At 36.0% G+C, this 17,674-nt stretch overlaps 1 protein-coding gene across 1 annotated transcript in view; it reads right to left on the minus strand.

Annotated features, from left to right (window-relative positions):
* Window positions 1–628: 628 nt before the first annotated feature.
* Window positions 629–17,674, minus strand: part of LOC140331040 (uncharacterized) — a 41,888-nt gene continuing 24,842 nt past the window's right edge. The window contains exons 10-29 of the mRNA XM_072411737.1: window positions 15,833–15,877; window positions 15,250–15,303; window positions 13,309–13,353; window positions 12,949–13,002; window positions 12,284–12,337; window positions 10,792–10,845; window positions 10,293–10,346; window positions 9,706–9,750; window positions 9,165–9,218; window positions 8,254–8,307; window positions 8,128–8,181; window positions 7,040–7,111; window positions 6,858–6,893; window positions 5,991–6,035; window positions 5,871–5,903; window positions 4,565–4,711; window positions 4,218–4,272; window positions 3,437–3,625; window positions 3,226–3,303; window positions 629–1,823 (exon numbers count right to left, since the gene is read on the minus strand). Coding sequence (XP_072267838.1) covers window positions 1,633–1,823; window positions 3,226–3,303; window positions 3,437–3,625; window positions 4,218–4,272; window positions 4,565–4,711; window positions 5,871–5,903; window positions 5,991–6,035; window positions 6,858–6,893; window positions 7,040–7,111; window positions 8,128–8,181; window positions 8,254–8,307; window positions 9,165–9,218; window positions 9,706–9,750; window positions 10,293–10,346; window positions 10,792–10,845; window positions 12,284–12,337; window positions 12,949–13,002; window positions 13,309–13,353; window positions 15,250–15,303; window positions 15,833–15,877 — 1,413 coding nt within the window. The 3' untranslated portion in view covers window positions 629–1,632. The remainder of the gene's footprint in view (window positions 1,824–3,225; window positions 3,304–3,436; window positions 3,626–4,217; window positions 4,273–4,564; window positions 4,712–5,870; window positions 5,904–5,990; window positions 6,036–6,857; window positions 6,894–7,039; window positions 7,112–8,127; window positions 8,182–8,253; window positions 8,308–9,164; window positions 9,219–9,705; window positions 9,751–10,292; window positions 10,347–10,791; window positions 10,846–12,283; window positions 12,338–12,948; window positions 13,003–13,308; window positions 13,354–15,249; window positions 15,304–15,832; window positions 15,878–17,674) is intronic.

The raw sequence follows: 17,674 nt of genomic DNA on the forward strand, positions 1-17,674 counted from the left end.
GCAGTGCAAAAAAAACATTTTGGGATAATTTTAGGGAATAGGACTGCGTGTGAAAAATGCCAATCTGAGTCTAAGTACAAATTTTTAAATTGTCTAAAGGTGCGTACACACTTCCAATTTTTATCGTTCCAATCGAACGACGAACGATCGATTGGGCAAAAAATCGTTTATAAAAAAGTAACCAACGACGCCAACGAACGAGGAAAGTCGCTGGAAACGAACGACCGGACCGACGGATCGGATTGGACGACGATCGTTGAACATCGTTCGTACCGTACACACGAACGATGTTCAACGATCGTCGTCCAATCCGATCCGCCGGTCCGGTCGTTCGTTTCCAGCGACTTTTCTCGTTCGTCGGCGTCGTTGGTTACTTTTTTACGAACGATTTTTTGCCCAATCGATCGTCGTTCAAATGGAACGATAAAAATTGGAAGTGTGTACGCACCTTTAGTCAGTCAGTTTAATCACATCTGCTAGGTCATGAAAAGCTACTATCACTGATAAGCAGCAGCCTGGTACAACCCCAGTGTCTCACTGTCAGACCAGTTTTTGTTTTCAACATACACATAATAAAGGCTGTTTGTGTAAATCTTAATTTTTAGTTATGAATACAAAACTTACAATATACAGCAAAAACAGAAACAATTTTTTATTGAAAAACAAAAAGATACATGAAATGCAAAAAAAAACAAGATTACATACCCCCTCATTTTAAAATGTTTAAGATTTAAAATATTTTATAATACTGATTTGTTTGTAAACTTTCAATGCACAATCTGCAATGATTTCTGTTTATACACTTTTTGCAAATAAACCTAATTTTAAGCTCAATCAAATCAAGAAAAATATTTTACATTTTCTAATTATAGTTATATGATGTGTGGTGTGACAATATTGGTTCACAGTTAGGCAGAATATAAATGCTACTAGAAAAAAAAGAGGATTATAACATTTTTAAATGATCATTATCAAATATGTAAGATTACACATGTATAATGTCAAATGTTGTGCGACTGCAGCTGTACTTTTAAAATGAAAATATATTATATGTTATTGCATTGAGACAAAATCACACAAAGAAAAAAAAAACATTGTATTTTGTGACTGTAATTAAATGTTGGCATTTTAGAATTGGTAATGGTATGAATAAATCAACTGTGTATACAAGAGTAATTTTACATATTTAAAAAAAAAAATAGCCTTACAAATGCATAATCCATATTAAGAGTTCCAGAAGGAAGACAGACAGAGCACACATCACATTGGCTGGTGTCCATTTTAAACAGGTACTAAATATGGTATAATTACAGCCACATTATGATTAAACATTAATGATTAATAACCTTTAGTTTGCAGCAATGGCACTGTAGTGACAGTAATAATACCATAATTCCGGGGCATGTCAAATTAATCACACACAAAAAAAGAAAAATATGAGCAAATATTACTTCTTTAGAATTAAATAAGATACCTTCAAAGAAAAAGTCTTTTTGCCTCTGCTACTTCAACTAAGGGAAAATTCAGATTTCAGTGCAAAAACATATGCTGTACAAACATCTGCTGTACATTGCAGTTTTCCTGAGAATATATTCAGGATTGAGACCTAAAAATTAAGAAGAAATTCTAGCTTCAAAAATTAGGTCCTTTTCTAAATGGATCATCCCGTGCTCCATATGCAGAGAGACAGGAAGAAAGATCGCAGACTCCAGAAGGCCCAGGAAATCCTCGTTTTCCTGGGGTTCCAGGTACCCCATTTTTTCCTGGATTTCCAGGGGGACCAATAATGCCTTCTCCGTTTACTCCATTCATTCCAGGGGGACCTGTAATGTAACAACATGAACATATCTTTACTGTGGCCTTTCTAAAATTCTCATGAGTCTGTTTGAAGTCCAGGTTCTTAAGAATCTTTTAAAGAATTAAGAAAAAGACAGGATATATAAAACAGAAAAGATTGTGTAAGCATGGCTGGATTTCCCGTGGCCTGGGGTGCTATGGTAAAAAGGGGATGGCATTTGTTTTGATCCCCGTCATATCGATCCCCGTCTAAACAAAAGCATGTGTCCCATAAGCTCTAAATTCAACATGCAAACTAGGGACCCTTGGGGCCACTTACATGGCAAGGAGCATTGGGGTGGGGCCCTAAATTTATACCAGCCAGCTCACAAAATTTTAACTATCATACTATGTTACCTGTCCAGTTCCCTTCTTGGGACCCCAATTTCTTTGAAATGGGGAGGTATAGGACACTAAAAATGTAAATGCAAGTGGGGGACACCTGTGACTAGCACCTCTTAAAATTGCATTACAATGGAATCATTACAAACATAAAAATCTATACCTATCAAAACATGTTGCTCTTCCCTGTTACACATAACTGTCTGATTCCCTTTGTTGAACCCCATTTTCTCTTAACAGGTAGGTAAACATAATTGTACGAGCAAGTGGGGTACTTTTGTGGCTAACAACCTCTTCCTTTAATTACATTATTATTGGACCATTACAAAATACAAAAAATACACTGATCATACCAGCTACCCTGTCACATAACTGGACACTTGCCCTTTTTTTAACCTCAATTTCTCTGGAACAGAGAGATGTAGGTAACTGACAGTGCATATTCCCTTTTGGATATCTAGCCCACAAATGAAATGTATCAGCTGTAAATTTGGGCCATTGGGTTTATTGATTTATTGTACAAATCCAGTATTCTTCCTTCCTTTTTTCTGATTGCCAGGATCCTGTATGTAGGAGAGTGTCCATGCCCCCTGCTGGCTTAGAGAGATTACTACAGCTGACACATACTGCAAACAGGACTTTTTTATTTCTGACAGATCACACTTGAGACTTCTACCAGCTTTGCTGTTTTTTTCTTATGTTTCCTCTCCTGATTTGTAATGGTCACCTCTTTCCCTAGTTTAAGTTTTTGTTTAATTTTTAACTTTACATTACATGTAGTTTACCTTGCAGTACATGTTTATATGCAACACATGTCCTTTACCCTACTTAATTGTGACTATAATCTGTCTGTACAATAACGTTTGCTGCCAATGGAGAAGTTATTTTTATTTAGCATTATTTCCTATTTTGGAAAAGTGTTATTATAATCCCCTCCAGGATATGCTATGATAAGTGTACTACCATCTGTTCTTTGGCGGAAGGTAAACAAATTGCCAGCTGTAAGAAAATTTTTTATACTGGCTCAGTAAAATCTAAATGAGTTACCTGCAGGCCCAGGTGGGCCAGGCTGTCCTATGCCACGCTCTCCTTTATAACCTTTATCTCCTTTGGGTCTCCTATCCCCTACAAGAAATGGGTATAAAATCTGTCATTATAAGCATAACTTTATATTGTATATTTTGATGTGCTATCAATATTACACTTGCATTTTATACAAAGGAAATGTATAAAAATTTAGTAATTATGGAATCAACACCTTTTAGCCCTTGAGGTCCTGGTAACCCCTGGATCCCTGGATAGCCAGATCTGCCTCCTCTTCCTGGGTACCCTTGAGGTCCTCTTTCGCCAGGTCGGCCTTGGTTGCCTGGTGGTCCTGGCAAGCCTGGTTTTCCATCACATGGTGGGCAGCTTGGCTTCATACTCTGAAGCAGGGATGGAAACTGTTCTGCAATGTAAGGTTCCTCTTAGTATGTAATGCAGCACACCGCAACCAATGCAATTCATGGTTTTTGGGCTAGTACAACATCAAAAAAATTCAAACAATTTTTTTAATTAAAACTCCAAAATGCTGGGAAATTTATTTCAACTTCCTGCAAAATCATTTAAAAGCTGTCTCATGGACATCAACGTTGTTGGGTGTGCATGAAGCTTTTGAAAAACCACACTGGAACACCACTACAGCCAACCGCCTGTACAAAAAGGGATTTTAGCCACACCATAACCAGGGCTTAGGCGCAATTGAGGACTGGTTGAGAGTGACAAGTTGACATGGTTCAGCAGTGAACAAACTCCTGGTTGAACATAGACTAAAGCACCAAGGGAACTGCAAAAGTTTGTTCTTCACTTTTTCTTTTTTTTTTCACAATGTAGTTTAGGAATTTGTTTCAGTGCTGTAAAGTAGAATAGAATAACCCTACCTGGGTTGCCTTTGGGCTCTACTCTTATACCATACAAAAATCTGCAGGTTATGTTGTTGATTTAAAAGAATTTAAATATATACAACATTTGAATAGGAATATAACCTGGGTACAACTTACCACGCAGGACATTGCTGCACAACTTCATAATGTGGTCATCTGATATTGCTTTTGCCTATAATATAAAAGGTATCATCTTATTATGTGGGTTCTAAAATAACAGTGACAAGTTAAAATGGGGTCAGATAAATCTGTCAATTAAAAATGATTGCTTGAAGAAGCAAAGGTATACCAATATGGTGGGTTGTGGAAGGTGGGTCCCTTTAGAGAAGTTGTTACGACATGTTAAACATAAAAATCTTTATGCGTGTCACAATAACAGAGATCCTGTAATGTATCAATAACAGCTGGAGTGGTTGAAGCCTCCCGTTTAGAAGACCTGATAAAAAAAAAAAATATGTACATACCGGTTTTCCTGGGATACCAGGTATTCCAGACCTTCCTTGTGGACCACTTTCACCTGGAAAACCACGAGGTCCTGGCAGTCCTAGTATGCCAGCTTCTCCCTTCTTTCCCTCCAGGCCATGATCACCTTTGTCACCAACTTCACCTTTCTGTAATCCAATATAGTTTAATTGAGTATCCAATATCAGGAACAGTTTAGACCGCACACAGACAGCAGTAGAGTATACTGAAAATCTAAGTAATGGTAAGCAGCAAATAATTGGGAAAAAGGGGGGGGGGGGGGTTCGATATATTCAATATGCTCAAGTCTCCACTGCCTCAAAGTAATTTTCAGTGTTGTCTAAGATATAGGGAGACCAAGCTACACCACTTGGCTATGCATCTTATGCTCCTGATAGGCAGAGCCAAGTACTGGGTATTATGGCAGTCCACCTAATTACTTCTGTTTATTAATTAAAGGGGTCTATTGATGAAGCAGTGACCCTTTCAGATTCATGTTTTTTCAATGGCAGTGATTATTACCCACCAGCAAATGTTTAGTGAATGTCAGATTTACTACTTTAGAATTAGACCCCAAAGAGTTTGGGAAATTACATGGGTCTGTTTGTTGTTCACTGCCCTACTTAGGATAACAGGAAGATTGAAGGGACAGGTGATGTTCCTTCTGCTATAAAATAATTTTCTCTGCCTGTTCAGAATTTTTTAATTACACTCATCTGTACTTGCTCCATAGCAGGCACCGCTATCTTATAACTATTATTCCAGGTTCAAGATCTTTGTCCATCTTTATTGGTCTATTTTATTGGAGAAGGGACATCACCTCTTCCAGAATAAACAACCTGAATACTCACAAATTTATTTTTTTCAGTATTTTTCCCCTTCAAACACTGCCCACAAGAAGGCAAACATGGATGTATACGTGATTTTTTTGGTTGCAAGGACTGCTAGGATAAGCTGACGACAATGCTAAGATGTGCAGCATCAGCTTTGCTTGTCAACGAAACCCGGCAATCCTGCCTTCCCTTGCATGTGCCAGGGATTAATAAACTCCCTGCACTGGAGTTGCATCATCCCAGCAGTGCCAATCAGGATGGACGAAGATCATGAAAGGTAGGAAGTCGAGAACAAAGATGGTGCCCTGTTATTGAATGCAGATAGGGGAGTGAGGGTTTAGTTCACTTTAAAGAGCATGAAGGTAAAGGTTTATGTACCTTTACATCGGAATAAAGAAATATAAATACATGTGTATCGGTTCATATATATTCATGTGTGTATATAAAGGATCATAACAGATGGGTTTTTCAGTACCTCTCCTTTTGCTCCTTTGCTGCCTTCTTGCCCCTACATGCAGGTGAAACACACATATTAATTTAGCAGAATAATACATTTTTTTAGAATTTTCCTATAAAGAAAAAAAAATAATGTTACCCTTATTCCTGGATTTCCAGGTTGGCCTGCCTCTCCTTTTTCACCCTGCAGCAAATTAACAAGTTAAAAATTAAAAAATGAAGATAAAGACAACTTCTGCACTATTAATATTTATTCATTCCAATCTTATCTATTTTTTACTGTGGCAGAACAGACATTAGCTAAGGCTAAAAAAATTTACCTACCATGTTTCCATGATTTTATTTTTTTAGTAATTCATTCAAAACTGCTTACCATTTATAAACTCCAGAAACAAGCAAACAGTTAAAAATGATAATTTATAAAAAAAACTAAAGGAAGTGAACAGAATGTAATTATTTCACCATGTACAAAAAATACAACTTATTAGTTGCTATGGAATATGTAAAACCAGAATGTCCATAGCGTAGGCACAAGTTCACTTTAAAGTAAACTGAAACTCAAGTGCAAAGGGTCCATTCACACCAGGGGGTCAGATCTCCAGCATTTTTGCTAGTGCAGTGCACTGCAGTGTACTGTAGTGTGTTACATCGAGCGGAATCGAAGGTTTGAAGGTTTTGTTAAGGTTGATATGGTTGATGGAATGGTAATGGAAGGAACTGCCTAGTGGTGTGAATAAACCCTTTATATTGTTTGGTATGGACTAAGTCAAGGTTTAGTCGCCAGTTGGTAAAAAAATTTTAGGACTTTGTCATGCACTCTACTTAGTGGTTGCTGGACTGCACTGCATACTGAGTCTATTACTATAGGTAACTGAGCAGCAGAGAGAACAAGAAGCTGTGTCTTCTGCAATCTACTGCATTTTCCAAAGCTAGATTGATAAAGAAAAAGAGAAAGTGTGGCAGAGAGCGGGCGTAAGAAGTTTACATAAGTTTTTAAAAATCTTACCTGGTTTCCCTTAACTCCATCATCTCCAGTGTCACCCTAAAAAGACAAATAATTTTTTAATGGTAGTCATTGACATTGACAAGCACACATGACTTCTTCATAAACTTAGTTATTACTACAGTCACTTTAATATGTTTAAGAAATGAGATGGCATTATTTAACTACTATTAAAGGTTAATTACCTTGTGCCCCTTTGGACCTTGAATTCCCATTGAACCTTCCAAACCTGGCAATCCTGGCTCTCCTCTTTGACCCTGAAAAGTCAAGTACACATTCATTCCTCAATAGTCATATAAAAAGCAATTATATACATTTGTCATTTTTAAATTATACCTAAAAGATTAGTAAAATATGGAAAATGTCTTGCATTTGGGACCAGCACAGTATCAGTTGAAAATCAGTTTGGGATTCCTTTACAATTTTAATTTTTATGAATAAATTAAGGTGGACCTGCACTCAAAAGGCAAGACTTGCTATGGCGTGTAAAGAATCTAGTAATGCTATGGCTTTGTCAGGTTTGTGGTAAAAAAAGGAGCAGTTAGCTGCTCCAAGGTGCATAGCAAAATGTAGGAAAGGATATAGTTAGAATGAACTGCAGCTTTGCAGATAATGTCTTTTGTAGGGATTAAACGAAGCATCCAAAATTAGAAAAATTTGGAGTCCACCAGGGCTTTGCAGACCAATATGTAATAGTACTTGATATCTACAGGGCTTGGGGGCCATAATCTGACATCCCTAATCAAGAAAACCTGCTGAGTAATATGAATGATAATGGGACATTGGTTAACTGTGGGGTAACATCTGCTAAAGTAGACATTGGTGTAATTAAACTTCCCTTACACTTCATCCAAAGTCCTCTAAGCATGACCATAAGAGGTCTTCATAGCTACTAACCTCTCACCACTGCGCTGCTTTATACTATATCCATCCTCCTGTGTCACTGTCTGTATTCGTCTGTCATTTGCAACCCCTATTTAATGTTCAGCGCTGCATAATATGTTGGCGCTATGTAAATCCCGTTTAATATTATTAATAATAATAATCCACCCTTTCCAAGTTTACCTGTGTGGGTAGAAAGGTCACTGGAGTAATGGTCACACAGTTTGGCAAGAGAGTGAGTTTTGGTCAGGATTTAGGTAGATATGGTACAGTATGAGTAGAGCAAGTGGAAAAAATCTAAGAGAATAGTAAACCATGCAATAATTTTTCAGTGTGGTTATTATTTACTTTACAGTAGGCATCAAAATGCCTTGGGATATTTTCCACTTACTTTAAGTCCAGGATGTCCTGATGGTCCTGGAAGCCCTGGATCACCTTGTAAGCCCTAAATTTCATATAGAAATGTAAATATAAAATTTTAAAAAATACAAAGGCAGCCAACCAAGCATTTAGTTACCTTTAGTCCTTGAGGTCCTTCAGCTCCTGGTAGTCCAGTCGCTCCATTTTCACCCTTAAAAAAAGACTACATCTTAAAATCCATAAAAACTCATACTCCATCAGTTCTGGATTTGCAGCTTGCCATTAATAATAACATTCATTCTGAAAAATTATTATTCAGATAACATGAAAGATCTGAAATTTGGGGATAAACCACTTGAGGGCAGTGCACACCAATTATAGCAGGCTGGGTTTGTGATTATACATAATTGGTTTATTCCCATTATCCAGTGTTCAATTTCTTGTATGTTAGCCTTTCTAAGCTATTTTAGTGTATTCATTATCAGTACTTCATGTCTATATAAGTTTTATTAAAGTATAAAAAAAACTGAGCCCAAGATACTTTCATCTTTTACATTTGTGTTGTAAATTACATATGTGCTACATTAGGATAACACATACAATATAATATTTTAGTAAATAAAATTGGATTTTTCTTTCTTCATCGTGATTAAGAAGTCCTTTTTTTATTCCAGAAGATCACTAGTATCCAAAGAAAGCCATCACAGAGGACTTCGCTTATAGCATTTTTATCATAATATCAGGATATAATGTGATCCAGTATGTAGATAATGCCGCTCCAACATTTTCAATGTGTCAATCTGACCTTTTTCTCATACTTGATGCCACATTAGATGTAATACCCCCAAATTATTGTGTGTATATGGAATAATGCCTAACCCTTATCTGAGTCAACTAGTTATTAGCTAGGAGAAAATGAGCACTAAATGTGGAAATGTCAGATTCACTGTTTTATCAATAGAGACCTGTGTGGTTTCATTTTTATTGTTTTACTATTAAGCTTTATAAGTCTGTCATTACATTGAATTTCTGATGGTGAATATTACAGACTCCATAGTCACTTCTTACCTTTAAGCCAGGGGGCCCAATGGCTCCTTTAGGTCCAGGTGCTCCTCTTTCTCCCTGAAATTGCAAGTGAATATAGAGATTAGCTTTTGTTTTACATTTATGATTTTATATCATGCAAAAAGTCATTTTTAAAAGTTACACTAAAAACTGCTCTTCAACGGGGAACAAGGGGAGTAAAACTAGGATTACTGATCGGTGAGTTTAAATCCTACCTTTATATGGTGAAGCCAATGTTTTGTTTTTTTTTATCTTCCACTCTTCACTTTTGAGATCATACCTTGGATATTCCTTTGATTTGGATATTTGATTCTGTAAACCTATCTAGTATCACTATTTGGATTTCAGTACGGTTGCATAGATAGTTCTGCTTCCTACTAAAGCCTGTCTCTTCCTTTTCATCTGCCCCATGCCTATCCAGACTTTGGTTTGTTACCAATTTTCAACTGTCTTCCACCTGCTTTATAATTCTGTCTGACTGCAAAACTAGTTTGTTTTAAGGTATTCATTTTACCTAATAATTTGGCAAATATAGCTTGATTACCTTTAATCCCACTGTTCCAGGGAGACCAGCAGCACCACGAAAACCCTGTAAATGATGATCAATGAATTTGCTTCTCTAGAACAATGTCATACAATGATTATATCAAAGTTGTTTATTGCATTCTATCAAAGTACACCTACTGTGGGTGTACAACTAGACTTATTATGATGAGGTGGGCTAAGAGAAATGAAAAAGTCCACCTCACTATAACTTGCATCTTGTTTTAATTGTTATAAGGTCATAATTTCCATACACTGCACTGGTGATGACCAATGTGCTTAAAACAGCCCTATGTAGTTTGGAATAAATTGATCTATCATAGGACAAATCTGTGTTGTAAAGCATTATGTTTAGATGCACAGCTACCCCAATGAATGATTTAGATAATACATTATTTTGTTGTAAAACTTTTTTTTCACAGCCCTCTGAGCATACAAAGCCATTTGCTTAATAATGTATATATCTTTAGAACATGGAGTGAATATGTATTGTTGCCATTAGTATTCCTCTAGTATTCCTCTTAAATTTAGAATTCCGACCCTTCCTACATGTTGCACAAGTACATTAGTATGTATTTGTGTTCTTACCGGTATGCCTGGAGGACCATCTATTCCAGGCTGACCTGGCTGACCTTTATCCCCCTGCAAATTGTAAGGTGAACAGTTATCATCAGTCCAGGATATTTTTTACAGTATAATAATTGATCAACTAGTGAGTAAATAAAAGCCGTTTTATGATCTGAAAAACTACTCTTTAAAGTTTATTGAGGAACAAAGACAAAACCTCAGTTCACTAAAGTATTATGATAATTCATTGCCTGCACAACAGTTATGTTCTGCTCTTACACTACATTCTCAAGCCTCAAATTTAAAGAAACATACAACATGTATGAATCCAAACACCTTCTATAGAATCAAAGTAAACAACTTACTATGTTAACTAGTATTTTTTTCAAACCTGAATGTTTAAGTCGACTTATTTACTTAGTTATTAGATACTGTCTCTAAAATGTTTATTATTAGACAAATAAACCCCACTCAATTGAAAGCTAAAAAATTATATTGGTAATATATTGGAATTATGTACCTTAATTCCGGCAGTCCCTGGAGTTCCATTTGTTCCATGTAACCCTGGTTCACCCTAAAACAGATTCAGGGATTAGGATTCAATAATGATCATAGGTAATATCGTGAAAGGATGGGGGAAAAACGATTCCATTAGATGTGCATGTAAGATCAAACAGCTCAATGATTTTTAATTTTTATATTTTGGGATGTCCTTCACACTGGGATGTCCTTCCTTATTTATAAAACAATACCAGTTTTTTTTATGTAATCAGTATAAAATATACTATATGCTACACAAGTACAAAAGTGAGGGGTTCTGCTGACCGCTAACAGCAAGCTTTAGCAAATATGCTTCTGTGAATCCGGATAAATGATAGAGATGACATTATGGCACAGAGAAATCCTTATTGTGTATTGTGACTGATAATGAGAAGAAACACCAATGCATACTATATGGCACAACTCACATGACTAGTTAGAAAATATGGCAGTAGGGAATGATGAAAAGTTTGTTAAGTCAGAACATTTTATTGATTGAGCATGAGTGTGTGTGCCTGTGAGTCAGATTTAGATATGTAAAGGAAATTTTCCCTACCTAAAATGTTCACAATTATCTGCTTAAAAATAAATTCAGGCTACACGTTTTTGCCACATCATTGTTGCCTCATCTTAGGTCTACCCCTCCAAGGTAGAACCATGCTTTTTTATTAGTAGCACTATATGTACATAGAAAATTGCAATATCACATATTTAGATCTTCATGCTAAATAGTGTAGCTTTGCATCAAATGGCTAGGTTGCTGTATATAACCTACAATCTATATAACCTATCCAAAATGTGGAACATTGTTGTTTCCAAACTATTTATAAAATAAAGTGGCTAGATTCCCAACATTGTGTGTTTTTATTGTTACAGTAGGATGGCTACTATGTTTGGGTTAAAAATGCATCTGTACTGTCAAAAACATGGAGGCTGACATTAAGACCTTGATTTCTGCAATTTCAACTTTGCACTACTGGACCTGTCCAAGCAACAAAATAAAAAAATGAATTTACATTAGAAACTAAAAGGTGATGCAAAAGGTGATGGCTATTTTTGGATCCCTGGCAATTGACCCCTGGCTTGTGACCTGAACTCTCTTTCTTTGATGACTCTTTTGCTTAGTGATTTGGTACTGTGTATATTCCTGCCCACTCTGGTGTGCCCAAGGACTGCAACCTGGCAGTAACCAGCAGCGCAACATCCTCACCACTAGAGGCTCTGGAGAAGACCTGGTAGACTCGGCACCTTGGCCCTTCTCAGGGCTCACACCATTTCTGTGAAACTGTAGCGCCCCCCTAGTGGCTCTGTCTGTCCAAGCATGACATCCAGGAACTCAAATATGTGGATTTGTTGCTGGAGTTCACATCATTACATCATTTGGGTAACAACTCAAAGCTGACCTATAAGCCAAGGTTTCTACCTTTACATACCAATCCCAAAAATTGTAAAAGATAAAAAAAATCACTTACTGATGGTCCCTGAGGCCCTGGAGGTCCCGATTGCCCCCTTTCACCTTTACTGCCCTAAAAAAAAAAAGAAATGCCAAATATTAAGATGTTATGGCTATTTAGCTTAACAAACTGGTACATTACACTAATACCTAAATATTAATCTATATATCATAATAAAAATAAAAATAAAAAAATGCATATATGTCATATAAATACATAAATATATATATAGTGAGGGATGGATAAAACACACTCAGCTTTCTATTACACTTAAACATTCAGCTTTTTATTATTTTATTGTTGATTTCCCACATTCATTTAGGTACATTTGTTAATATTTGGACAGACATGAAAGAATAACCCTTTACTCAACCCAGCAAGACCCAACTGAACAAGGATCCAACCCTTCTCCATTCTATACAACACCAGGAAAAAATGTTTTACTGGATTTTTAGTTTTTTTTTTTTAGCAAAATTTTTACCCACATTTTATACAGCCTTCACCAAATATTCAACTAATTTTCTCATAAGAATATAAGAATCGATGGACCTTGGGTAAATGTTTTTAAGAATCATGGGTTGAAGAACTGATTTATAGATAAAAAAGGATACATAGACAACATTACTTGTATTTTCATTTTCTTTATGTATATTCTAAAACTAAGATTTACATCCAATCCTTACCTTCTTTCCTGGAATGCCAGGATTCCCTGCTTGACCAGTTGGCCCAATTGAACCCTATTATATAGTACATAACCAAATACAATAAAAATAAAGTAGAAAAGATTTATTTATGTAATAAAGAGTACATGAACATATAGTATTTTTTATATATTTTTATATCACAATATCCCTAGTTCTTAATATATAAATATCAGAGTGACATCTCAGACAATATTTTATTTAACATACATTAGAAGTTTTGTGGAAGATAATGATTTGCTAATACAAGATAAAAATCCAGGTAACACCATAAATACTGCAGTAGTTTTAGCTACTTAGGGCACAAATAATTAAAATATAAAAAGTTTTTTTTCAATATACCTTAGGTCCTATTGATCCAGGGACACCATCCATTCCAGGCCGACCCTGAAAAAAAAACAGCAGGATTGACACAAAAAATCAGTACTGGGCACACATTGAGCTTTTTAACAAAGACAATATAGTTGTGTTTCTTTTCTCGCCTTTATTCTTATTAACCTCCTGGGCGTTTCACTGATGTCTGGATTTCTGTACCAAAAGTGGTACACTGTTTTTCATGAAATTTTTTTTAATTGTAGACCTGTAACTACAAGGACTAGAACAGTACTAGAACTAGAACTAGTAGATATTGTGAATATAATAAAGTCTGAAACACACAATCATGTAAAAAAAAATAACTTTAATAATAAAATTAAATAAAAAACACAAAAATCAGCTTAAACAAGAATGCATAAATAAATAAAAAATACTGAAAATGCGATAATTTGGTATGCTATATAGTACTCTATTTTTCTAAAACACCTCCCTAGTGTGGTAAATTTTAAAACAGAGTCCAACGTCACATAACTATAGTCAAAACCACATAAATATATTTTGTATTATTTTATATTGGATTGGATACAGGACTTTGTATTTGAATCCAATACAAAATATTTGAATTTCCAGCTACGACCCCCATCGACGGGCGTATGCACTGACATCATCAGGAATCGCCAGGGGACGCGTACGCGAACGCCGAGTGTTCTAATTCTTTGCGTACTTCCATGCAAAAAGCATTACACTTTTTGCATTGAAATTTATTTTAGATTGTAGGCTATAATTCTTAGGCATAACTCACCGAAATATGTCCAAAATGTATTAATAAACTTTAAAAAAAAATTTAATAAAACATTATAAAAAAAACCTTTAAAAAAAATATTATGTAATGTAACTGTACAGTAGCTTATATATTATATATATAATAAAATTATATATATATTATATAAAGATTTCTTTGTATTGGACTAAATACAGCTTTTTTGTATTGAATCCAATACAAAGTGTTTTGAATTTCCCGCCAATACTCCTGCCCGCACTGACGCATGCACCAACATCACCGGGAAACCCTGGAGATCGTCACTGCACACCCTGGGAGAAGACAGAAGAGGACAGATGTCTCCGGAGGAGCTGCGGGGACAAGGTAAGTGTTTTTTTTCCAGTTGTTATCTGATTGTCATACAATGTTGTATGACAATCAGATTGCAATGTAACGCTTGTTTCTATTTTCAGCTACCCCGAACCTGGTACGGGGTAAACACTTTTAGCAAGTTTTCTTACCCTGAACCAGGTTCGGGCTAACCGCCCAGGTCGTTAAATAAAGATTTGGTCTATTTATCATTATTTTCACCCAAGAGTCCCAAATTTCCACCCAATATTTAGTTGGAAAAATGGGCGACTTGTGTGAGGGAAACACCTGAGCTGTATCTAGACATACATGAAACAATTCCATATGACACAATCATGTTATTCTGGGTGCATCTGCAGGTCTTGGCTATAGCTGTTGCTGTTTCTATATGATGTCACCTTTATCTAGGCATCATCCACAGTCTGCATCTATTTTCTGTTTTTTTAATAAGATGCTAACTCATTCATATCATATTATGGTAAATCCTGTGCTATTTTGGCTGTGCTTTTTCTTTTGCTTCACCACCTTTGTTCAGACATTATTCAGGGTCCACCTCTCATGCCGTTTCCCGGATGAAGATGCTAACTCAGAGATGACGCAGTAAATCCCAGCCCCTTTGCACTTCTGACCTGCAATACCTCACATTAAATACGGAAAAGTTTACATTTCTGTTTAACAAGTTTGTTCCCAGTCATTAACTCACTAGGTATCAAGCCAGCAATAGCTGATCTTAATATTCTGTCTGTAATATTATCTTTGATGAATAAGCAAATGATTAAATAAACTTCTTGTTGCATAAGGTTAATCATGACTTAAGTTAGAATGACACAACATTTTACCTGAAGTCCAGGTGGCCCTGGATCACCTTGAAGTCCAGGAAGCCCTTGTGGTCCCTGAATGAAAGAGGTAAAAAGACCATTAACATATCTATGACCTGTTGCTTAGATGAAATATGTTTAACACATGCTTTACTCCTAATGGTTTATTCAATTACAAAAGTCAAATTAAAAGGTTGTATGGGTTATCATTATAGGTTACCACTAGTTCTTAACTGGAAGCCCACTGTACATGCCATACATTACTTTTCTAATGCACTGAGGAAAAAACTAATGAGATCATACAAGTTGATTTACTGACAGATTTAGGCTGTTCACTCTGCAGGGATATTTGTCTTAGCTTGGTTAATGGGGTAAAATTGTGCTGACTTAAACCATCCAATCATGTGCAAGCAAAAAACATGTTTTTTTTTACATTTCCTTGAACATGATTGGGTATTATTTATAAAGTGAAGTTTCACTGAATTCACTAAGCTAAGTGAATTTGCTTTACCATATAAATAGCCAATACAATTTCCCTTCATCTTCTCCCATTAACAATAGTAGTGTTCATATATTCCGTGATACATAAGAGATACCAACAAACCCTTTGTCCTGGAGTCCCTGGCGTTCCTGGTGGTCCCGGCAGCCCCTGGAAAAATATTTAACACATGTCCTAATGGTTTGTAATACAACAGTATTTAATACTTAATACAAAAGTGTGGTATCTGCTGGTAACAATACACAAAATGTAAAATTAAATTTACATTTAATAATGGGCTGATGGGCAAAATCTTTTTTAGTATGGAACTGTATTTCATATTAAAAAATATAGAATATGTGCAAACGTTTTCTGTAAATTAGACTTTGTGTGTTTTTGTTGTGCCATAAATAACTCGTGTGTTTCTGCCACCAACTTTTTTATGTACAACTGTTTTCTGTACATGGGACGTATTTATTAAAGCTCTTCAAGGCTGGAGAGGATACATTTTCATCAGTGAAGCTAAATGATCCAGCATACCTGTAATGTATTTCTTAAAAGTCATTTGCTATTTGTTAGCAAATGTTTTCAATCTTGGACCAGATCCTTTCCAGGTTTGCTGGATCACCCAGGTTTACTGATGAAAGTGTATCCTCTCCAGACTTGGAGAGCTTTATTAAATGAGGTCCAATGTGCCAGTAAATGGCAATGCCTGCAGATAAAAAAAAGATTAATATACTGTAATAAATAAAATGCTGATTAAATTGCAATTACAATTTGTTGATATAATCAGGGCATATCACAAGGCTACAGACGCCTAACTGGTACAAGGTCACATATACAGATGCAGAACAACTGCTTTCAGATGCCTTCTTAACAGTTGGTAGCGTGAAGAACGGAATGTAAAGGTGATACATCTGAAAAGTAAACTGGGAGTAAGCAGTGTTTTTAGGCTGCTTGGTAATAGGCATGTCTTGAATTGTTACCAATGTTCTCCAAATTGCCCTCTTCCCAGTCCACAGCCCTCATTGGACTGCCAGGACCGGAATGGCCAAAAATCTCCCTCCTTCCTGTGCAGAGTTGGCAGCAGAGCATATCATTAAGTATATTTACGTTACGAGAGACTTGCTTGCTAGCAATTTCTCTCCCCAGCCTGTTCCTGACACATCACTTTCGAAAATTTTCTGTGCTTTCCAACATGAAGGGTCAGTATCACATGTAGGTGTTATGGAATATGGGTTGTTCACCAAAAGTGATCTTAAACCATTGGATATTTGCCAAACTTGTAATTATCATTAAAATGTATTGTGAAGAGAGAGCAGGGTGTCCACTTGGACTGACTGCAGGCATTACGTCTTTTCATACAACACAGCCATTAAATAGAACATAATCTTCTCTTATACTACTCCTGAGACATTGACTTCTTAAATGATCATTTTCTTGAGACTCTAATTGGCGTAAGGCCAATCTGGTTCCTATCTTCAAAAAGGGAGCAAAGTAATTACCAGGTAACTGCAGACCGGTTAGTTTAATGTCCATAGTTGGAAAGGTCCTACAGAGTTTGAACCACATAGAGGAGTTTCTGCTAGAAAATAATATTATAAGTGATAGTCAGCATGGCTTCAAGAAAGACAGAAGTTGACAAACAAATTTACTCTCTTTTTATGAGGAAGTAAACAGGTAGACAGTGGAATAGCAGTTGATATAGTATACTTGGACTTTGCTGAAGCATTTGAGACTGTACCCCACAGATGGTTAATATGCAAGTTAGGGTCAATAGGTTTAGAAAAGTCAATCTGTAAATGGGTAGAGAACTGGCTTAGACTACATCAAGAGAGTTTGGGATTAAAAGTACCATTTTTGTGTTTGCAGATGACACCAAACTATGTAGTGGAATTATGTCCATACAGGATGTCTATAATCTACAAGCAGACCTGGATGTACTGTTTGATTGGGCAGCCAAGTGGC

This window comes from Pyxicephalus adspersus, chromosome 5 (genome assembly GCF_032062135.1).
Source record: "Pyxicephalus adspersus chromosome 5, UCB_Pads_2.0, whole genome shotgun sequence".
Classification (NCBI taxonomy): Eukaryota; Metazoa; Chordata; class Amphibia; order Anura; family Pyxicephalidae; genus Pyxicephalus; species Pyxicephalus adspersus.